The following is a 24438-nucleotide window of genomic DNA, read 5'->3' as shown; positions in this document are numbered from 1 at the left end:
AAAAGCAAATAGTTTTTTAAAAAAAGAAGTACAGTAAAACCTTGGACCGCGAGTAACTTGTTCTATGAGTGTTCTGCAAGATGAGCAAATATTTCTAATAAATTTTCACTTGATAAATGAGCGATGTTTTGCAATACAAGTAGTACCGATGCTGAATGTCAGTCACATGGTCACAACTGAGCCAATGGTTCTTGAAATGTGCTTTGATATACAAGCGCTTTGGATTACAGGCATGTTTCTGGAAGAAATGATGCACGCAAACTAAGGTTTTACTGTATACCTCAGTAAAAACAAGATTATCCCACAGCATTAAAAGCATTGGGGTACCTGGGTGGCTCAGTCGGTTGAGCATCCGACTTTGGCTCAGGTCATGATCTCACAGTTCGTGGGTTCACACCCGCATCAGGCTCTCTGGTGTCAGCACAAAGCCCACTTTGGATCTTCTGTCCCCCCTCTCTGCCCTTGCCTGCTCATGCTTTCTCTCAAAAAAATAAACACAACAAACTAAAAACAATGTTGTTAGGACTCTTCTAATTAACTTAAGATACATTACGTTATTCAAGAGGATCACATCTGTTGAACACCCGTCATGTGCTGGACGCACTGTGCAGATGCTGGGTTTACAGCAGTTAATAGGCCTCCCAACTCCTACCTTATTTAGCTTATGTTCTCATTTGGGGAAAAGACAACAAACAAAAAGATAAACGACCTGGTGTGTCAATACGTACATGCTACAGAGAAAAACAGAGCCGAAGCGGGCAGAGTATACTTTCTACTGAGGCTGCAACTTTAAACACAGAAGGAGTCACTTGCAAAAAGCCTTTGGGGAGGAGAGGAAGAGCATCTGGGCAGAGCAAACAGCAGCGGCGCAGGCCTGGCTCTGCAGAGATCAGCCTGGGCCACTTGTCAAGGAGCAAGGAGGTCGGACAGGGTGACAGAAGAGTGAGGGAGAGGTGGTAAATGCTCCCAGTGATGGCACAGACCTGGGAGCCCACATCAGGGCTCCGCTGTCACTGTGAGTGACGTCAGGGTAGATGCCATGTGAGAAAGAAAGACTTCCCGGGAAGCTTTCAAAGGCTGCAGGAACGGCCAGGCCACTGCAATGACCCCGGCACAGAGTGGGTGCATGTGAACGAGGGCAGCTGTGCAGAATGCCGAACTGAACACATTCTGAGCACTGAGCCAGTGAGGATGTGCCACTTGGCCTATTACTAAGGGATAAGAAGCAAAGCACCCAAAGCACCCCAAAGACTCTGGTCCGATCGGCTGGAAGGAACTGCCACTAAGAGGAGGCTGAGACGTGCCTGCTGGGTGGGGAGGCCAGGGTTCCCTTCAGAGCACGTGAAGTACGAGAGGCTCATGAGGCCCCAGAAAGGACATGCTGGGGGCACAGTCGGCCCAGGAGTCTGGGGCTCAGGAAAGCTTCTGGGGTTGGGACGGTCCTTTGGGACACACCAGCATAATGAAGGCAAGAAACACAGTAAGATCCCTAAGGTGGCAACTGGTGGCCCAGAAGAGGCCCAAAGGCGGAGAGCCGGGGTCCTCAAGCGTGGAGGGTGGGAGGCAGCAGTGAGGCAGCAGGATGGAAGTCGGGGAAGAGTGATTTCCAGAAGTAGCAGCACCTCTTGTGCAGAATTCTGTCATGGGGGGGAGGGCAGCAAGAGGAAGGCCAGAGCCCCATGATGAGGGGCCAGGGGTCAAAGGACCCCGACCACCAACACAGCAACCACTCGGTCTGGGCAGGGGCGCAGAGCCAGGATCCAGACACTGAGCTCTGCTACAGTCCCCGCGGGGCAACAGCTCAGAGGAGACCGTGGCTGTGGTGATGAGGGAGTCTGGGCAGCGACGCCCCCGGGTCAGGGCCTGCGCCAGTCAGGGGAGGTGACCGGAGGCAAAGAGGAGTGGGAGAGGGCGCACAACTGGCGTGTGCAGTGGGGACGGGGGCGGCACGGACCTTCTCAAGGGGCTGGCACACCAGGGGAAAGGTGCAGGGGGGCGAGTCTGAGTGCCCGGCGCTGTCCCGCTCCGTCTCTGGCTGCACGGGGAAGGCAGCAGTGCCTGCGGCCGAGCCTTCAGGCCTGACGGTGGGTGTGGGTACACTCCTGGCCATCCTCCAGCCTGGGTGGTCCCGGGAGCCCCCTGCCTCCGACGACGCCAAACAGCCACAAATTTGTGATGAGGCTCCAAAAAGAAAACACAGAACAACAAGATCTGGCCAGGAAGACAAGCCAGCATTTTAAAACCTGGGAAGTCAAGGGAAAGAATAAGGCAGTTTTCTTGTCTTTCTTATAGGAACCAGGCCTCGGGGTATCAGAAGAGTTGATGAAGGGAAGCTGTCTTTACCAGAACAGCCAAATAAACCAAGAAGACATGGCAGAAGTCACATGTCACCATCTTGCGGCCTATGACAGAATCCAGGCGTACAAGTTAATGGCCAATAAGGCTCACAGGGACTTTCCAGCACATTCAGCACAACATCACGGAGCTGTGAATAGCCAGGCCCAGAGTGTGAGCAACAGCGTAAGGGGACACCACTTCTTCAACAGATAAACTGCAAAATAAATAAGTAAAAAGACATGATCTCGCCAATGGATACAGGAGGAGATGGGAGACATGGCAAGCCCAGCTCAGCCAGTACTGCTTGCTGGGTTCTGGACTGGATGGAATGAGTGAGAAATATGGTAACCTGGGGATCCAAACGCTGACTGGAGAGCTGGGATTCAGGAATTATGTTAATTTTTTGCAATATAATAATACTGTTTAAAAAAGACTCCTTATCTTTTAGATGAAACATGTCTTAGATTTGTTTTAAAACAGTCAACAGAGGACGCCTGGGGGGCTCAGTCAGTTCAGTGTCTGACTTCAGCTCAGGTCATGATCTTGCGGTTCGTGGGTTCGAGCCCCGCGTCGGGCTCTGTGCTGACAGCTCAGAGCCTGGAGCTGCTTCGGATTCTGTGTCTCCCTCTCTCTCTGACCCTCCCCTGCTTGTTCTCTCTCTCTCAAAAATAAACACACATTAGAGTAACGGGATATGTGTTTGTGTAAATGGGTGGAGGCAGGGGTGAGGTAAGACTGGCCAAAGGGCTACAGCTACTGAATCTGAGCGATGAGTGCTTGGAGGTTCATTACACAATTCTGTTCTCTCTCCTTCTGTGTGTTTGAAAGTCTCCATAATAAAAAGTTTAAAAACATTAAAAACTGAAAAGCCTAACAATATACATTAAAAATTTTTTTTAATGTTTTTTATTTATTTATGAGAGAGAGAGAAAGAGAGACAGCATGAGCAGGGGAGGGGCAGAGAGAGAGAGAGAGGAAGACACAGAATCTGAAGCAGCTCCAGGCTCTGAGCTGTCAGCACAGAGCCTGACACGGGGCTCAAATCCAAAAACCGTGAGATCACGACCTGAGCTGAAGTCAGATGCTTAACCATCTGAGCCACCCAGGTGCCCCAATATCCATTTGTTCATATGGTTTCTTGCTTATAAATTATTCAATGTGTTGTCCTAACCCATGTACTTGGGTTTTAACAAGTTCCACAATTATTATGCAGCTGTATCACAAGTTCTAGAACTTATACTTTAAAAGCTTCAAGCCTTCTTTTAAAATGTTTCTCTGTAAATAAAAAATATAATGGGGTCTTTGGACATTAGCAATATTTATTTAACTATCTGGCAAGATGAATGTGGCTTCTTGCATTTTAGTAATAAACTTTTTAAAGATTAAAGATTATTATTATGTTAGTAAGTCCAGCCAGAAGATTAAGAAGGTTCATGAACCAGCTCCTCTCAAACACAGCCAATCGTGATGCAGACTGTAGTACAAACAGATACTCTTCGTTCGAAGTCTCTCGTAAAGCACACTGCAGGCCCTTACTGCGTGAAGGTGACTAGGGAGAAGGTGGGCACACTCTCCATTCTAGAATCAAGTGCACAGGGCTAAGGAAACAGATGGCTATGTCCTGGAAAGTGTGTGGAAAAGTGAATATCCTATTTATTTATTTAGAGAGACAGAGCACAAGTGGAGGAGGGGCAAAGAGAGAGGGAGACAGAATCTGAAGCAGGCTCCAGGGTCTGAGCTGTTAGCACAGAGCCCAGTGCAGCACTCGAACCCATGAACTGCAAGATCATGACCTGAGCCCAAGTCTGACGCTTAACCCACTGGGCCACCCAGGCACCCTGTGAATACCCTGTTTAAATAGTTGCCATAGTTACTAGTGCTCTGCCCTTCATGTGGGCTCTGTCACAATTTAAAGTGTCTCAGGCTGCTCCCTGCAAGGGGCCTACACATGTCCCTCTGCATGCCTATAGCCAAGGAGTCAAGTCCAACTCCATGGTTAGGACTAGGAAGCCAGTGTGGCTCTGGACACTACCATGTATGACGTAGATATTTTGGTACCTATGTGACTCCAGCATATTCTTCTCAATTCCTTTAGAAGCCAGAGAGGAGAGGCAGACGAACCAGTGGCCCAAATCTCAACAGAGGCACAGGGAGCTCAAACGCCCTGGTGGTGGAGGAAGGCCAGCACCATGGGGTGCTTCGCTCATCCATGCACAGCCCCCTCAGCCATCCTGACCACTCCCAGTGAGACCCAACTGTGAACCTCTCAATGGCTAAAAGTATCTCCTAACACAACACTGATCATAGACCCCTATTCATGACCACTGAACTCAGAAGAATGTCTAGGAAGCCAGGTCCTAGGAACAAGTCAATAATCCAACACTTAACCGCTCTGTGCACATAAAAATAAACGGGAGCAATAGGTTGATTAAATTATATCACAGAGCATTTAATTTACTAAAATTAACTTTGTGTGTAGTAGGCACTAATACTCTTCAATTAGGGCACTTTTGAAAAATACATAAAAGCTAGTGTTAAAAATCAAGGTTCAGCAACAGACCACGTTTAGTCTCTGTCTGTAAAGCATGGCATTATCAAATTTGAAGCTAGCACGTAAACCAGGCAAAAGAAACTCTTTCAAACTTGAATACAGGGCGGACATGAATTTTAACAGAAGAGAGTCAGGAGGAGTCAGCATTAGACTACTGCTGACAAACGGGGGGAGAGAGGCTAAAATGCAATCACACTCAGACTCTCCCAATAGTCCTCCCTTCCACAGACGAAAATCACTAAGCTTCTGAGTGATTCGGTGTGGTCGAATGTGAAGACAATGGGCTTTGGGGTCCAAGACACGGGTGTTAATCAGGCTTTCTCTGTTGCTTACTATGGGAGCCAGGCCACCTCACCTCTGAGTCTGAATGTTCCCTCTGTCAGGTGGAAACAGCACGAGGAAGACTGCCCTGAGGTTTAAACACGATAATATGCACGGGTGCACCAGGCATAACCTCTGGGCCTCATTCGTATATAGCGGTGAAGTTGGAACAGAGCCATGAATGACTAACAGATCTAGTACTTCAGAGACCACAGGAAAATGGAGAGAAAGTACGACAATTATTACAGACTATATACATACCATCTTACATTTTATAAAACTTTACTGTTTATAAACTACTTTTGCATAATTTATAAAGTGAATTGTAGAATCTATAATGAAGCAGCTGAAAGCAAATAACATTTATTAAATATATTTTAGTTTAGAATAATTTTTAGTCACTGACTTGAAAACCCTAGAAGTAATAAAGGAAATGCTGATGCATTCATAACAACTAAACTAAGAAAATCTGTTACAAAGTTAAAACTTTTAATAATTGCAATGAGGGGCGCCTGGGTGGCTCAGTTGATTAAGTGTCCGGATGTTGGCTCAGGTCACAATCTCACGGTTCATGAGTTCGAGCTCTGCACTGGGCTCTGTGCTGACAGCTCAGAGCCTGGAGCCTGCTTCAGATTCTGTGTCTCCCTCTCTCTGTCCCTCCCCTGCTTGTGCTCTATCTCTCTCTCTCAAAAAAAAAAAAAAAATTTAAAACTTGCAATAAATACTGAAGAAATATCATCACATAGGGCTCAGCAGAAAAAAATTAAACCAAACATTTCTGCTAACAGAAAAAGGTCACTATATTGGCTTTCATGGTAGAGATACAAGAGAAAACCTGTTTTACAATCTCTGGTCCAATTATAAGTAACCCAAACATCCAACAGGAGTCCTGTTCACACTGTGCTGGCATCATCACCACACGTGATCCTCTACTTCCGGTCATACAAGGTTTTATGGCTTGATGAAGGGCTTGGTTATTAAAGAACTGCCCCTAAAACACAGAAACCATCCAAACAGAAAAGGCAGAGTCTATGCCTTCAAACACACTTCAGATTCAGCTTTATTCCCTGCCCTTCCCTGGAAATACCTGTTTTCCTGGAGAATCTCCCCTCTACACGCACAGCTCACAGCCTGTCCCGGGTGCAGCCCGCACCCCTCCCTGCTGTTCTCACAGACCCCTTCCTGCACTCATTGGCCTCTCAATTCTGAGTTCTAACTCAGCTCTATAACAGGCACAGGTTTCCTAAAAACGTAGTAATTAGGCTAAAAAATTACTTTAAGCCCTCAGAATAACGTATCCAGGGAAATGTACCATTCTGGTTATTCTTTAAAAAAAAAATTTTTTTTTACTGTTTTATTTATTTCCTAGAGAGAGAGACAGTGTGAGAAGGGGAGAGTCAGAGAGAGAGGGAGACACAGAATCTGAAGCAGGCTCCAGGCTCTGAGCTGTCAGCACAGAGCCCAATGCGGGGCTCGAACCCACGAACCACAAGATCATGACCTGAGCCGAGTCAGATGCTTAACCAACTGAGCCACCCAGGTGCCCCTGCTTATTCTTTACATCTGGGAGTGCTAAGTTTGTTTTCATAGGGAAACTTCGTCTAGGTTTCAAAGATAAATTCTCTATATATTCAACATTGATTACAACTATGATCTTAATGAAGATGATGTAGGAGCGATGTCTTCATCCATAGTTGAGGGAAACTCCCTTAAAGTGGCACTGAAAGACAACATAGCCGAGGGGACAGTAATGACCTGAGTTCCAACCCCAGGCCCGCCAATTACAAGCAGTGTGACACTGCCCAAGTTTGTTTACTTTCTCAATTTCTTTTCTCTATCTGTGAGACGGGGCGACAAACAAGGCCCCGCAGGGAAATGAACAATGAGGCACGTGAAGGTTTGATGTCGTGCAAACCATAGTGAGCATTTGGTAAAAAAGTCCTGTCACCTCCTAGCCATGTGTGGCCCCGGCCAAGCTCCTGAGTCTGGGCTGCTGTGCCCGTCGCATCTCCCGGCCCTCTCCCCGCTCTCTGTGCTCCTTGCTCCTGCTCCCGGGCCCAGTGCGCAGTGTCTCCCTGTCCGCACGGCTCCATCTGTCCCTTCAGTTACCTGCCCACATCTTTTCTGCTCAGAGACAGGTTTCTTCACCAGTTTTATTATTTTTTAAAACATTTTTTTCACTTAAGTACTCTGTATACCCAACACGGGGCTCGGACTCACGACCGTGAGATCAAGAGTTGCCCACTGCTCCAAATAAGCCTGCCAGGAGCCCCTTGATCAGGATTTTAAACAGCCTTCCCCTCACTGCTCTCGGTTTACCTGCTTGATTTTAATCCAGTGTGTCTGGCCTGTCTCCGCAGACGGTCACTCATAAAGGAAGGTGCTTGGCCTGGTTTTCCCCACCACACCCCAGCGTCCAGAGCAGCGCCTGCACACGGCCGGCGTGCACGGTCTGCTGACTGAATTAACGCAGATGGGAAGTGGGAAACTGGAAATAACAGCCACGTCGCAGGGTTTGCTACAGGTTCAATGAGATGGCCGTGACAGAGACGCCCGTGCTCGTGGCCGCCGTGGCCGTGACAGAGACGCCCGTGCTCGTGGCCGCTGTGGCCGTGACAGAGACGCCTGTGCTCATGGCCGCCGTGCTGCTGCACTACAGCCGCACCCGGGAGCCTGGAGGGAGCGTGGGCTCGCTCCGGGGGAGGCAAAGTCGTGCTGGGCCCCGGGGTGGCTTCACCTCTCTCTTGGGGCACCAGGACCACACGGATGGTCTCCGGGGTGCTTGGGGAAGAACGCCCTCGAGGTTTACAGACAGTACTGGTTTTCTAGGCATCTGAGTAACAGCCTCTGGATTAAGTGTGAGGGAGGCTCCTGGCTGACATGTCCCTCTTCACAGTCTCTGTGGAAGAGGAATATGCCACAGCGGCTAGTCCAATGCCACTGAAGCAGGCAAGTGGCAGGTGGAATGACCGAGGTCAACAGAAATCTGAAGCCATCGGTGCTGTCGCTAAATATCCCCTGAACACTGAGCACTCTTCTTCGCCTGCAGCTATAAATTACTAAAGTGACAGCCACGTAGGAAACAGTACCACCGACTTAGGAACAAAAAGACTTTGACACAGGACGATAAAAACAGTGTCTGGCCAGGGGACAGCTCAGGCAGGGTGGAAACAGCGATGAGGAGGTGGGAGGAGGGGCGCAGGCCCCTGCTTTCTAAAAAACATGTCAGGGGGAGGAAGGCCACTGAAGGCTGAGCTAATGAGTCTAAACTCTGACCGACTGGAGATTACAACCAGAGGTTTTTGATCAGAGAGCCGCCGATTTCAATTAAACACCTGTGAAAGCAGCGCAATCAATCAACATAGAGAAGAGACTAAGGTAGAGACCGGGGGTCAAGGGACAGCTGGGGGGGAGCGTGAAGACCCGGGGACGAGGGACAGCTGGGGGGGAGCGTGAAGACCCGGGGACTAGGGACAGCTGGGGGGAAGGGTGAAGGCACAATAATAAAGGGCAGGGGGCAGGGGGAGATAAGATCTGGTGTTTGTGGACGATCGGCTGCTTAACAACAGACGCCCAAAGCCTGAAGAAGTGAGGACCCTGATTAAAAGGGGCTAGGGAAACAGAAGGAACAAGACGTGAAGGTTCCCTGAGGCCCTACTTTGTGTCACTTGGAGTGTGGAGTCCTGATGCACCCAAGGGGGACCTCTGCTCTGTCTTCAACGGAGAAGGGCTGTGGCGTGCGCGGGGCGCTTCCTGGGGCTCCCTCGTAGCCCTGCTGTGGGCCCACGTGGAGGGACACGGGGCCGGCCCGGCCGCACCGACCCACACAACAGCCTGCAGGACAGCCGGGACGCCCGGCTCGCTCGCTGCTCCGGACCCACGTTTGCTCACAGACAGACTCCCTGGCCACGCTCACCACTGTGGCCCCAGGTGGCTCTGTCTCTCCAGCTGCCCTCTCCCTGAGGGCCTGGTTTACACGTGTCCCGCCTCTGGTGCCCTCCGCGGCCTGAACCAGGGACAGGCCCAACAAGCGCAAATGCTGAGCACCACTGAGTGACCCAGCGTCACTGCCGGGATCAGTAGAGTCCATCGGGGAAGGCGACATGCAAGCACAATAGACTGGTGTTAGAACATTCTGGCAACCCTGCAGTCCACCAGCTTCTGACGCGGGCCCAGGCTACAAGCTCTATACTCAAAACACCCTCCCACCTCTGTGGACCAGGAAGTGGTCTATGATTTCTTAAAGCGCAGAGCTCTGACACACGTCTGTCACACAGCTCGTCACCAGAGGGTCCTGGCCAAGTGTACAAAGGTGGGGGCACAAACACTTCCTGGCAGGGGGCCTGTGGGGCGTTTGTGCACAATCAGAACTAAGCGATTGTATCTGTATGCTGGAACACGAGAAAAGAACACGGTCATCGAGTAGGCAAAAGCACAAAACTAAATTTCAAAAAAATTAACTCAAGGGAAAGTAAACTATTGGAATTAGGTTTCTTCTAAGTCAGATCATGAGACGCTGGAATTATTAGGAAGCTACCATTTTAGAGATATAATGTAGAGCTAAGAACAGACTGCAGATGTGCACATATGCATGTATGTGCACACATGTGCACATCTGTGTTGACACACGTATCCACTGTGTATGTATTTTAAGATACCAAACTTGGGTCCACAGAAGACGCTTCCTGCCCTCACTTTTCTCTATTTTCCACATTTTTAAATGGGGAAAAAAAGGCACACGTTTTTTGAAAACATACCAAGAAAAGCACACCATACTCATGACACCAGCAAATAGTTAACATACTGACTGTGCCAGTATCTTAACTATATCTTTTAAAGAAAGCAATATTCAAACACCACTTTATGTTAATTGTGAAAGACAAAAGCCACTTAAAAACACTGCACATTTCCTCAACTCAAAAAAAAAAAAACAAGAAATACACAAAGTATATTCTGTTACATTCTAAACTGCAAGACAAATTATAACGGCAAGTTCAAAAGTAAAAATATTCACTCTAAATACGATGAACACGACATCACGACTGAAAAATAACTTGGAATTCTAGATAGTCTCGGAAGTAATCTGACATTATACATAAATGTCTCATCCAAAGAAAATTTGTGAGCCATGTTTAAACCTATTCAATGATGGTAAAATTACGGAGCTCTGGGTAGTCAGACCATTTAGTTTTCTAAGCTATTCAAAAAGCAATTGCAGTAAAGACGAGGCTGCTCCTCCAGCCCTGGGAAGGACTCTGGGGGCAGCCGCTGGCTGGGGCTTTCTGGGCGGCCTCTCACCTGACACCGAGACCGCGTGTGTCCGCACGCCTTGCTTCTCGCTGTTGGCCAGCCTGTAAGAAAGAGGTGCAAGAGCCGTGAGTGCCGTGCCCTCGGGGCCGCGCCCCCGCCAAGCCCACAAACAGGGAGTGCCTGTAATCCGGACTCTGCCTTTTCCCCTGAGGACCAGACATTTCAAGGGTGATACTTAGAAGACACTATCGCACTACATGAGACATTTAAAATAACCAGACTGCTTTACCGGTTTATGAGTCAGGGATTAAGATCGACGAGCAAAGGAACACTGAACGGCCCTGAGAAAGCCCCTCCTGATGGTGGAGTCAGAGCCACGACCCCGCTCAGCAGCCAGCAGTCAGCAGACTATGTGAAATTCTACATTTAAGTGCTCGACTGCAAGGGATGGCCCCACATTTATAATAAAACGGAGGGAGAAAAACACCTGGAACAGAAATCTGCACTCCTGAACGTCATTTGAACAATTAGAGCGTAACTGGTCCTTCTTAAATGTAGTGCGTGGAAGAAAGCAGGTGGTATGTGAAAGTATATATTTTTATTTACAGACTGAAAAAAAACATAAGCTTAATGTACCTGCTCACTTGTTTCATGAAGGGGCTCAACAACAGTTGTGTCTTACATGTTTGCCTCATAAAATTTTGGCCGCAAGTTTTGGGACATTTAAAAAATATAAGTGTAGGTCAGTTTAAAAATTTTGGAAAACACAAAACGCAGAGAAAGAAAAGGTACCCAGACTCTTCAAATGCCGAAGTGACTGCTGTTTTCATAGAAGACAACTTTCTCCAGATACGCAAGCGTGTAGTACAGAAGCACTACACACGAAGCGTCTTGTACATAGAATTTACACAGGAAACACGGGACCCGAAAAGATCCCCGCTGCGGCTGTGTGGCCTCGATGACCAGCCATCATGGCATAAAGCCGTAGGACTGGGTTCCTTCTGCTGAGCGCCCCGTGCAGCTGAGCCCTAACGACCCTTAAGCAGTCAGAGCTGCTGGGCAGTACATCAGGGTCTCTCTTCCGCTGCAGCCACTGGGGCTCAGGAAAACTCCCCTGGAGCCCCGGGCTGGGCAGTGGGGGTGCACACTCCTGAGAGCAGGTCACGCTGCCGGCCCCCACGTGCTGTGGCCGCAGCAGCGGGTCTTCCTGGGCCATGCCGCACCTGGGCGCTGTTGCCATCAACGTGTCACGAGTGCACAGACTCCGCCGCCTCCTGAGCACCAGCAGCCACAGCGTCTGCCGCTTGGTCACTCGTGGCGACTCTGCTCCTCTCAAGTTTGCTTTACTTATTTAGTGTTTACAGCATCTGCTACCACTTCTAACCTACTACCTTTCTCACCTGCTTTTAGACCCATGTTTACCATTCTGCTATTTTAATCCTCAAAGTCATCTCACACAGCCTTTCCACATCTGAAGATATGCTGGGCACTGGTTCATGGCCTAACGCGGGACATCAGTGAATGTCTGTTAAATATTACTGAGTGTGGGAAGCACACTGCCTGAAAGCTCAAAGCTGCTCTTAGCCTTCGCCCCCCCCCCCCCCCCGCCGGCTCACCCAACACAGCTACCGTGTGGCTCCTGTGTGCCAGATACTTCCCGGGGCCAGGTCTACAAGGCCACATGACCCTGGGTGTCCATGAGGCCATGAGGGTGTGGATAAGCAAAAAGATAGTTTGTTTAAAGTGAGATAAGTACTACAGCAAGGCAGAAGGTGTTATGGGCACGCACATGGGGATGCTCTCCAGGGATGGGGAGTTGTCGGGGGTTTCTAGAGAAAGTGATGCAGGATGAGCCTGGAAAGATGAGCAGGAGCGAAACGGGGTCAAAAAGGCTGGAGGAAGAGTGGGCCGTGAGGAGGAAGAGCATTTATGATGGCCGAGAGGTAAAGAAAGAACAGCCTACTCCACTAACTAAAAAGACTTCAACACAGCTTTGCAGCAGTGGGAGCAGCAGTGAAATAAGCCTAGTGGGGCCGGTGGAGGACAGTGGTCAGGGTCCCACTCGCTGGCCCTTAGAAAACAAGAATGACAATTGATTTGACTTCTTTCTGGAAATACTGGTTTTCTACTTCCCTAGTCACACACATAGAAATGTGGTTATTCAGGCAAATGGAAAATCAAGCATGGGACCCTGACAGTTGCTAAGACGATTAGGTGGCAAAATGCACAAAGCAGTACTTACTTTGGTATTGATGGCAAAGCCCGTTCACCTTCTGGAGAAAAAAGAGAGAGAGATGAGGTTCCTTCTGTTTCTTTTAAAAAGACTACATACAGAAATCAGAGAAGTCTTATTCCAGAATTTAGCATTCACTCTTTAATAAAGAAGTTATTATGCTGTGTATCTTAGGCTCTCATGGTCTATTTTCAGTATTTACAACCCACACAAGCTCACCAGGGGTGCATAGGGTTTAAAAGGTACTGTCTAATCAAAACAAGGCAGAGGTGAAAAAGTGGTGAAAGACACCCCTCCCAGGAGGCTCTAAAAGATGAAGGCTGTCTTCAGTCAAAGTCAACACAACTTACACCAGAGGACATGTCGTACTTTGATAAAAACGCTAACTAGTCGCAGCACCACAGTCTGTACAGGAAACATGAACAGAAGGAAAGCAAACCCTTCGGCTGTGCAGAGACAGGGGGACCGACGCACCAGAGCAGCCCAGGAACCTGAGCCCCTGACCTGAGCCAGGGGTCACCTCCCACCAATGACTGGAGTCTTGTGGCTCCAGGCACTGTGACTGGCTCCTGCAGGTCTCATCACAGCAAAGCACGGAGCCATGTCTGGTGGGGGGGGGGGGTGTCTCCCCCCACCCTCCTTCTGTGAAGTAGGAAGCACAGAGCCCCCAGCTTAACGTCTTTTATCTGGACGAATCTAATAGGCACTTAGCCAATCCTGTCTTCTAATCCATCCCTAACCTAAGTTACTACCACAATCATCTTCCTCAAATACAAACTCATCAAGTGATGCCCCTGCTTAAAACTGTAGTGTCTCTCGTTGGCTTTCTTTTTTTAAGATTTAATTTTCATGCAATCTCTGCATGCAATGTGGGGCTTGAACTCAACCCCGAGATCGAGAGTTGCATGCTCTACTAACTGAGCCAACCACGCGCCCCTCTCACTGGCTTTTAAGATGAAATTTAGGCACATCTGCTTGCCCCACAAAGCAATGTTTATTTTCTGCTGCGACACCATCTCCCTGTCTCCATCTGTGGGGTACCTGCCCACCTATGCCCCATCTCTCTGCAGCCTTCCCAGGCAGCCCACTAGCACTTGCTGGCCTTGCACTTGCCCTTGCCCCCAGCCACAGGCAGGCGGTGCCCTGGCTCCGCCTCTCCTGCTCCATTCTGTGACTGCAGACCCTCCCTGAACCGAGCACGCTGCCTTCACAAACTCCAACCCTTGCAAGATGCTCTCCCTTCTTTGTAGAGATACCAAGAACCCCTCATTTGATAGAAATACCAAATTCCTCAATTTCTCAAAGCTCAATTCAAGTGCAATTTGAGCTCAAAGGAGCCCTTCCTGCAACACCCCAGGTGGCTTCGGGCAGCCCTGCTGGGCCTTAGCCTCATTACAGGGCACTTCCCAAGCATCAGAACTGCTTGGAGGTTACACTGAACCTGCGCACAGGTGTCTCGGAACCCTCAGCAGGGCTCCCTGTGCTCAGAGGCTCTCAGACCACTGCTTAGTAAATAAAGAACTGAATCAACCTTGGACCCCGAGTGACTCTTTCTGAACAACTGTTTATCTACCTATGAAACAGGAATCAGGCTGTCTAATGTGCAGGGACGCTTGTGCAACATGAGTAACACAGAAAACACATAGCTACTGTGTAATACCCAGTGTGCTGCAGCAATCCATGCAAATTTCGTCATTCTGACTTCTGACCTCCACATTTCCAGTAAAATAACCAAGTTATACCATGAAGGCCAAAGTGAAATTTATTGGAAAATCTTATCATCAGATCACCCATGGATGCTACCAACACATCTTGGTCACATCCACCACTGTCCTTTAAGAACGGCCTTCAAAGTGACACATCGATGTGGCCTCTAGCTGTCTGCACTCCCTGATGGAATGCCTACTTCCTTGGAGAGAGGAAGAGACCAGTTAATAAACACGTGATGAATAGAGACTTGCCAAGCAGCTGGGCAGGAGCAGAAGGCAGGCTGTAAATGAGCCGATTAACAACTGGAGGATCTTAACAGAGCCCACTTTCAGGAAGCAGGAAAGTAACAGATCACTGAAAAAAATGGCAATACACACCATCAGCGCAGCGTTGTGAACACTCAGAACCCACCAACTAAAATGCCCAATTCCAGGGGTTAATTTTGAACGTTCCTATAAATTTACAAAGCTGAATGTGCACCTATGACTCCTCGTGTCATTCGCACAGTAGGTATGCTATTTCTCTGAATAAATTTTTCAGGAATAAGGATGGATCTTCCTATTACCCTTCACTTAATTTTTAAGTTTTGAGTAAAAGTTTTTATCTATTTTTTTAATTAAACAGTACAGAGACACCGTAGCAAATCCAAATCGCAAAGGCACGTAACGTGGAAAGGCAGTGGGAAAGCTAAGTGTCCCCCCCCCCTCCCCCCCGGCTTCACGCACACGTCCCCCCGTCCTCCTCGGGAGTGCTCCCTGTCCACAGTTGGTCACTTAGCTGGTCCAGATATCTGGACTCCTTTATTCTTGTAAATAAACACACACAGGTTTCACTACACACACACATGCACGCATGCACACTGTAGGCTTTTAGCACAAAAACAGCACCATTCACAGCTGCGAAGGACTGCCTCAGGGGTGTGTGCTCCCTCGCTCAGCCGTTAATTCCCACCCTGGCCGCTCAGGCTGTTTCTAGTTTTGAGCCATTACAGACAGCGCAGAGAAACATCCGTGCCTGGTTTTGCAGGATTTCTAGGAGGTGGACAACTGGACCCCGACAGCGGACACGGACATCAACAAAGTGCAAAAGCACATCTTCCACAATTACCTGCTTTACCAAACTAGTAACACAAAATGCTATGTGGCGCTGCTGTGCGCAACGCTTACTGGTCATCTATGAGGAGCCTGTTTTCATCCTGGCTTGTCTTAGTGAGCTGGGAGAATGTGTGAGAAAGATGAAACTTTAACTCTCTGGTGTCTGTGTCATAAACAGCTTCCTTCCCATATCACAGCTTTAGAAATGTTTCTTTTGGGGGCACCTGCGGGGCTCAGTTAGTTGAGCATCTGACTTTGGCTCAGGTCATGACCTCAGAGTTTGTGGGTTAGAGCCCCACGTTGGGCTCTGTGCTAACAGCTCAGAGTCTGGAGCCTGCTTCGGATTCTGCGTCTCCCTCTCTCTCTGCCCCTCCCCCACTCACACTGTGTCTCTCAAAATTAACATCAAAAAATTTTAAAAACAATAAAAATGTTTCTCTTATTCACAGAAGTGCTTTCCTATCTACACAACCAACTCTATCAATTCTGTCCTATCTTCTGGGTCGTGCCAGCCTTCAGAACATGCTCTCCCCTCTGCTGGGCACAGGATTTATTATCATCCTTCAGACGGGACATCTTCTGAGGAATGAGGAGGATATTAGGACCCCGTTTTAGTCTGCGTAATTCTTTCCTCTGAAAACTTCACTAAAATTGAAGCACTGCTCCAGAGCCTTCTGGTGGGTAAGGCACCAGTGAGCGCATGCCCTATCATGAAGTCACACAGCAGCTCTGGCAGAACTCACTTCAGGGAGCCCTGCCTGCGGCTCTCATGTTTTTCATCCTAGCAAACACTACCTTTAAAAGCACTTTATAGATTCAACAGGACTATGGTAGATCACAGAACCAACGCGGAGCATCTGAGCACACTCAGAGCCCACACGGAGATAGCTGGTGTGTTTGTGATGTGTATAAACTGTGATGTGTACAAACTGTTTCCAAGCAAGCAGTTGACACTCTAGAGAAGACAGAGGGGCACACATGTAACTGTTACCTAACATCACCATGGAAATGGTGCGCTGGAGTTGTAGAAAAACATTGTACATTTATTTGAAAATTTAAAAAAAATCTAAATTAAAAAATGCTCATGTGTTCTTGTCCCAAGTATATTTCCGACTGTAAACCATTAAAAATTTCTGGGGGCTCCTGGGTGGCTCAGTCGGTTACACATCTGACTTCAGGTCAGGTCATGATCCCACAGTTCATGAGTTTGAGCCCCGCGTCGGGCTCTGTGATGACAGCTCAGAGCGTGGAACCTGCTTCAGATTCTGTGTCTCCCTCTCTCTCTGCTCCTCCCCCGCCCACACTCTATCTCTATCTCTCTTAAAAATAAACAAACATTAAATTTTTTTTTTAAATGTGTGATTTAGGGGTGCAATCAGTTGGGCATCTGACTTCAACTCAGGTCATGATCTCGCAGTTTGTGAGTTCAAGCCCCATGTCAGGCTCTGCGCAGACAGCTTGGAGCCTGGAGTCTGCTTCCGATTCTGTGTCTCCTCTCTCTCTGCCCCTCCCATGTTCATGCTCTGTCCCTCTCTGTCTCTAAATAAATGAATAAACAAAAAAAATTTTTTTAAATGTTTGATTTACAGTTATTCCCATTAGGCAACATATCTTCACTGTAGGTATCTATTATAAAACAGCTGTGCAATAAATGAATATGCTGGGATTGAGAATTTGGTAAGTTAGTTACTAAGTCTTATTCTTTAAAGACAACATAAAATTGCTAACAGCCAGTGCCCTGCTAGGTTTTTATGAAAAATATTTTCACTTATGCTCTTATCATACACATGAAGAACTTAATGCATCACAGTTCACAAGATTTGATATCAAAATGTTTATCCCCAAGGAGAAAAAAAAGCCAACTAAAAACCAACATAGGAAGACGTTGAAGTTCTGAACATGGAATGGCTGGTTTATTTAATACTTAATGTCCGACTGTTATTTCTGTGTGCGCCGACAAACTGATAAAGAACATTTGGTAAATCAGGACAAAATTTTTAAAATTATTTACTAAAAAGGAAGTACATTAAATACTTTCACAAAATACTAACTTCACGGAAAGTAATTTCCCTATTTACATTTAAGTAACACTTGCAAGGTACAACCCGCTTAAATCACAAAATGAAAAGCCAAAAGTTTATGTCAGCACAAGTTCTAATGGACAGGGGCCTTTAGACGTTCCTGAAAGCAACTTCACCACTGTATTTCATATTAAAAAAGCTACTCTAAATATACACTATATTTTAGAAAAAAAATAACGAACAGGTTTTACTGGTCTGATCACGATGTTAAAAAAGATTAAACTGAGATATAAAATGTATCCATTCTACTTAAAAAAAATCACTGTATTGTACACCTGACACTAATATTACGCTGTATGTTAATTAACTGGAATTTAAATAAAAACTTTGTCAACTTTAAAAAAAAATAGATTTTTGCTGATTATCCAGATCCTAGAATCTACACACTTCCTGGCTTTCTGGCTGGGGCTTTGGCTATTGTTTTCCGAGCACAGCATGACACTAACTTTTAAACAAAGGTTCCAAGGAACCCAGGGCTTCACACTTCCCCTTCTGCTCCCTCCAACCGCCTGGTCAACACCAGGGACTTGGTGGCTGGGCAGTCGGGCTCTCTGTGGCGTACAGGAGCTCAGTCCTCCCCCGCCTGCTCTCCTGGTGCTTTCCTGTCCCCATGACTCCCCTGCCCCAGGCTGCTCAGCTGGGCGCACAGTGCGCAGCCCCACAGGCCGCTTCTTGGTGATCATCCTGCTCACAGAGGAGAGAGCTGCAAGGGCCCGGTGTCTGCCTGCCGTAGTGCTGGCTGCTCTGTGCACGCCACTGTGGACCTACCTAGCACGTCATGAGGACGGTCAGAGTCAAGGTTCTCACAGTGTGTCAGGGTCCCACTGCAGCTAGCAGTGTGATGTGAGCAGTCTGACACTACGGCCACCATGGGTGCCGGACACAGTTCCAAGTCTTATATACATACGAGGTCGTTTATCCTCCCAAATCACAGAAGACAGGTGCCACTCTGTGTTCTGTGTTTTACAGCAAGAGAACCGAGGCACAGAGAGATTATGTAATTTACAGATGGCAGCAGAGAGGACTCGTGATTTGACCCCACAAGCTGACAGAACTCTAAACTCAGATTTGTCTTGCTACCACTATGCTATTATCCTGCTGGGAACACATTTCGTTTGATTGTTTCAGAAATCCAAATCTTCTGAAACAGCCATTATTACTGCCCTGCAAAAACCCAACATAGCTTCTGAAGTGAGAGAGCCTTGTTTCTAGGACGATTATTGAGTCTAATCATTGATTTTATACATTATGACTTAGAATTAATTTTGTTCTTTACTGTAAGCTTTTGAGATCTATAAGAAAAAACAGGAAAGATACTTACTTCATGCATTACAAAGAATGCCTGAAAAAAAAAAACAAAAACCCAGAACATAATCCCAAAAGTTTATTTACACTGACAGTAACCTAGAAAGTACTCCAGTGTGTTGCTCAAACCCAACAGCCCGAACGCCAACACAGTCTCCCTGAAGCCCTATTCAAACCCGGGTCATAGGCTTCCTCAGGAAAGCCTGACCCCACTTCCTCAGGAAAATAAGAACATGGATATACTGGGCTGAATCCCTCATCTGCTCTCCACACGTACAGACTGATCCACGAGAAGGAGCAGAGGCTGCCAGGCTGAGCTTGTCAGCAGCCCTGTGGGAGGCTCAGGCGGAAGCAGGACCTCACCTTTCTGGGGTCTGATGATGAAGGACTGTGTGGCTCCATTCACCAGCCGGCAGTACCCATCTATCAGGTCAGCCATGTTCTCAGCGATGGTCAGGGACGGTGCCGTCACTGTCAGAGGCTAAAAGGGGAAAAGACCAAGAAAGAGGAGTTATTGTTCTTCCCAGGAATCAAAGGGGCAGCTGCACTATGACATCACATCTCTCGATGCCCTTGGAAACAGAGAAGAGCGAAAGCAACACAGATTTGTCACAACGCTGGCGTGAAAAAGGAAGTTTGATATTTAAGGACGTTATTCCTAGAAATATGTGACAGAAGGCCACCCAGATAAAAACAGAAAAATCACTTAAATGGAGATTCACTTTCTAGAAGTAAAGGCAGCAAAAAAAAAAAATATATATATATATATATATATTTTCCTTCAGAGTGTCTGGCCCCCCTGGCATAGTTTAAGGAAGGATTTCGAGAATCCGTATGTTTCAAGTATGGCTTATTTTAGAAACTAAACTAACGTGGAGTAGATTGTTATCAATTATCCATCATTTTTCTAATACTTAAGAAAGTAGTAAATTAGTAAAATTTCACTATTTCTAGCATGCACAGCACATTCTGCCTAAGAGGTCAGAAATCACTCTTTTCTTTAAATTTTTTTCAATGTTTTATTTATTTCTGAGAGAGGGAGAGAGACAGCATGAGCAAGGGAGGGTCGAAGAGAGAGGGAGACACAGAATCCGAAACAAGCTCCAGGCTCTGAGCTGTCAGCACAGAGCCTGACACGGGGCTCAAACCCACGAACCGTGAGATCATGACCTGAGCCAAAGTTGGACGCTCAACCGACTGAGCCACCCAGGCGCCCAGAAATCACTCTTTTCAACATCAAACCTGTAATTCTGCTAAACGTCCTGAAGGCCTGACCTTAAAGATCACCCGGGAGACGGTCAGAGCTCAGAGGACGCCCTAACCCGAGCACCATTTGTCTCCAGCTGCTCCGTGGACAGCAGGCCTTCCCCTCACGCAGCTGAATGCCATGGGGTGCGGGGAGGCAAAAACCGAGGAGGAAGGTCTGAAAACAGTGGTGCCAAATAAGACCATTACTGAGCTACTGTCAGGAAACTTCAATTGGTGATAATGCTTCAAGATTTTAGGGTTTCATTTGTTTACCTCTGAGAAGCAAAGGCATTTCCTACAGCCTCAGGAATGTCAGCGTTCGCAAGGCAGAAAGCACAAGTGAGGAGCGGGGCAGAGAAACCCGTGTGAGAAAGGGCTGCCTTTCGGCAGGAGCCGATGACCCGGGTCCAGAGCCGTGCTGTGTGCACGAGGGCGGCTGCCAGTGCCAACGGTCGCCCAGACCCCTCAACGAGCGAGCGTTCTTGGTCTCTCAGAGGGGCCAAACGATGCCCCGCCTTCACTGCGCTACACGGCACGCGGACTATGAACGTGGGCTCCGGGGCGAAGCAGTGCTCGGCTCCCTCAGCTGTGGAAATGGGGACGAACTGTCGCACACAGCTTCTCTCACTGCGCCTGTGAGCGGCCGGGTGGCTCCTGGCTTCTGTGCTGAGTGTCAGAACAGTGGGCCCTGCCACTCTCCCCCCGGCAAGAGAGCGGCTGCTGTGCTCACTGTCACCGCGAGCCCACCACAGGATGTCACGGAGAGTCAGGGTATTGGTATTTTCACGTGACCCTAAGAAGCTGATTTCCTTGGTAGTTCACGGTAACCTTCGACCACGTGACAGTGCTGCTCCTGACTGACCCTGCCACCCGTCACCGGCCGTACTCCTCGCTCCCTGTGACGGAACACCCACCTCACAGGAGAAAGCGGATTCTGGTGGTCCACGGGACTGTCACCCTTACCTCGGGGGCGCCCGCGATTTTCAGCTGCAGCGTTCCTTTCCTGTCCTTGTCCTCGCTGTTCGAATACTGAATGGTCTGCACTTGATTGAAGTCGGCCAGATGCGTGGGCTTGGGAGACAAAGGCAGACACTGTGGACCCAGGTAATAACTGCTGCTAGGTATTCTGTGACATCGTCACGGTCCCCACCCCATCCCACCCTCCCCAGGACCTCCTCCCAAAGACCGTGTGTGGGGAGAGGCCGCTTGTCCACGCAGCCCCCAGTGGGGTGTTCTCCTTCCGAGGAGCAGTCCCGGACCCGCCGGGAACCGTCCGCAAGGTGAGGGATGTGCTTGCGCCCTGTGCTCCCGACAGCCGACCAGGAGCACGGCCTCTCCCAGGGCTGGGTGACCGAATCACAGCTACCAGAGAAGGATGTAGAAAGTCCAGGACTGCACTCGCTCGCTGACCCGGTGGGGGGGGCGGGGAACCTGGGTGTGAAACTCACTCCCATTCTCACAGAGAGAGGGACCCACGCATTCCCCCACCCCCCACAGCGCGCCCTCTGCTAGAGCAAGTGTCTGACTATAATAGCACTAGACACAGGGCAGGTATGCCAAGGACCCTTCCCAGGAAGACGTGCCCCGAGATTTCATTTTTCCAAACAGAATAAACCCTTTTCTTCCTAAGACAAAAAATGCCCGGCTGCCCCTCATCCTTCTAGCATTTCTTGACAACGATCATGTTGTTACGATGACTCCTGCCCATTCATTTACAACAACTAGCCTGATTCCAGCCTGTCTTGGGGTTCCAGAGTGTCATGGGGATTGGCCCCTGCCACCACGCGCCCCTTTTGGTCCAAATTCTGCCCTGGGACTGGGCCAGACGATGGTCTGTTGAGTGACCCAGAGTGAGCTTCTTTCACAGCGGAACATGGCCCCAGCTCTGCCGTGAAGGCCGGGTGTGCTCCCCAAGGCCTCCTGTCGTCTGCCCTTCACTTAATGATCCACTCTCAATCATTCCCCTGGATTGAAGAGTCTATCGTCAAACATATTTATGCTAATGTTTAGCTTGCCATTTTACTATCTTTTGATAAAAAGCAGTTCTTGATTCACTGTGTATTTCATCAAAATTAAAGTTAGCACTTTTTAAGGCCTATTTAAGGAGCTCTGCCTATCCCAGGTTTACAGAGATTCCGTATGTCTTCTTCTAGTACTTTTATCATTTATCTTTTATGTGTAGATCCATACTCCATCCAGAATGGGTTTTGTTATGGTGTGGTGACAGGGGTCAAAATTCACTGCTTTTTCTCTGTGAGTAACTGGCTGAGCCACCAGCATTTAGTGAATACTTCACCAGTGAGGCAGAACCCAGGCCAGCAGCCCCTCTCGGGCGTGGGAGCAGAGCACGGTGAGGTCTCGCACGAGCAGCCTGTGAGTGCACAGGCCGTCCCGGGATGGGACCAGCCCAGACTTACGTTGCAGCCCTTGTCTGTGAGGTAACTGATTCCTTCTTCCGGGCCAATCGCCAGTTCCACTGAAATAATCCAGCTTGACTTTAAAGGTGAAACAGGTGATGACAAAGACACCAAAAGAAAAAAAGAGATATTTTAGATGAAAAGCCATGGACACATTAAAGGACCAAAGTGGGGGGGCTGGAGGGGAGTGGGCACCTTAGCCTGTGATTTGTCTGTCCAACCAGGTAACACAAAATATCTGTAACCTCCCTGACCCAGTATCGGACGGGTGTGAAGCTAAGGGGTTTCTTTGGAAAGATTATCTGAGTAGTAAACTCGCCTCTAGAGGACAGTTAATCAACGAATCACCGGGCTGGAATAAAAAAAAATCTAATTATCAACACGGGCATGCTTTTTAAAAAGAGGATTTCATCTTTACATTGATACATTTTCTTTTTGCATTTTTCTCACTAAAAAATGACAAATATTCTCATGGTGTAACAAATGTGACATTTCAGATTTCAATCAGAAATGTAGATGCACATGGATAAGAAAAAGCAAAAGAACCACACCTTGCCCACTATCCCCTGCCCCGTACTCACACCAAGGGCACACCTGAAGCTCTAGCCCACCCCCCACATCCCCGTGTACTCACACCAAGGGCACACTTGAAGCACTCTTTATCAAATCTGTACACTGGGGAGAGGATCTCAAAGAACTTCAGAATACTCTCTTCTCTGTTCAGGTTGGCAAACTGTCTAAATGTTTGCTGGATGAGTTTTCTTAGTGTTTTGGCCTGTATGATACAATTACAAAAATCATCTTAGAGCCACAATAGCTAAGATCAAAGACAACTTCTTCCCTTCCACCACCTACTACCACCTGTGTTCACGTTACTATGAAATGCCATTATTTGTTAAAGCTTTCTTTCTTTCTTTAATTGGCTGCACTGAAGTACACGTAGTGTAAGATATAGCATCCTAACCCTTTTTAAGTACACGGTTTAGTGGTTCCAAGTTTTATTTCTTAAGTAGAAATTTGTAAAGCAATAATTTTCTTGCTAGAACAGGTGGTAAAAATTTAGGCATTAACAGGGAAGTACTATCGATGTACTTGAAGGGAAGCTGGCTAAGGATTAGGTATAAAGGACTCACATACCCCACTGTTAGGAGGGTCAGTTGATACAATGTTGCTGGGCAATTAGGCAGCACAAATAAAAATACCTCAAAAAAAACCCAACTCGGGATCCAGATATTAAGATTCCAAGGTATTACTCTTTATAAATGATTCAAGAACAAAGATTCGGTAACAAGGAGGTTCAGTGCAGAAGTGTGCATGGTTAACAGGTGGGTTACACGTGTCTTCATGTGTCTGCCTACGTTGTATGCAGCCCAAAGGGCTGTTGTGCAGGGGCTCCTGGGTGGCTCATTTGGTTAAGCGTCCAACTTCTCCTCGGGTCATGATCTCGCGGTCTGTGAGTTCAAGCCTCATGTCGAGCTCTGTGCTGACAGCTCAGAGCCTAGAGCCTGCTTCAGTTTCTATCTCTGTGTCTGTCTCTCTGCCCCTCCCGCTCATGCTGTTTCTCTCTCAAAAACAAACATTAAAAAAAAAAAAAAAAAAAAAGACTGTTGTGTAGAACTAATTTACTGAAGTTAAAATCCATATCACGGTGTTGCCAAAAATAATATGGTGAAATGATCTGTATGTATGGGACAGATGCCTTTTAAAGGAGAGCACCAGAGACGGGACTCACTGAGAGTCATGTGTGAGCACATGTTTCAGAACACAGAGGAGACAGACCAAATACGCCCTTTTTCTGTGTGGTGGGATCATGGGTGATCCCTCTAGACTTTGCAGATTTGAGTCTTCTACTTATGCACCAAGAGCATCTGAACAGTGGAGGGAAAGGCCC

General features: G+C 47.9%; 1 protein-coding gene across 7 annotated transcripts in view; it reads right to left on the bottom strand.

Annotated features, from left to right (window-relative positions):
* Positions 1–24438, bottom strand: part of PTK2 (protein tyrosine kinase 2) — a 253318-nt gene that overhangs the window by 81063 nt on the left and 147817 nt on the right. For all 7 annotated transcript variants that reach the window (XM_039232967.1, XM_039232971.1, XM_039232974.1 and 4 more), the window contains exons 11-16: positions 23182–23322; positions 22548–22625; positions 21094–21201; positions 19246–19363; positions 12702–12732; positions 10508–10560 (exon numbers count right to left, since the gene is read on the bottom strand). In XM_039232967.1, coding sequence (XP_039088898.1) covers positions 10508–10560; positions 12702–12732; positions 19246–19363; positions 21094–21201; positions 22548–22625; positions 23182–23322 — 529 coding nt within the window. The remainder of the gene's footprint in view (positions 1–10507; positions 10561–12701; positions 12733–19245; positions 19364–21093; positions 21202–22547; positions 22626–23181; positions 23323–24438) is intronic.

The sequence above is a fragment of the Hyaena hyaena genome, unplaced genomic scaffold (assembly GCF_003009895.1).
Source record: "Hyaena hyaena isolate Hyena2069 unplaced genomic scaffold, ASM300989v1 scaffold_69, whole genome shotgun sequence".
Classification (NCBI taxonomy): Eukaryota; Metazoa; Chordata; class Mammalia; order Carnivora; family Hyaenidae; genus Hyaena; species Hyaena hyaena.
This window is presented reverse-complemented; position numbering and strand designations above follow the sequence as displayed.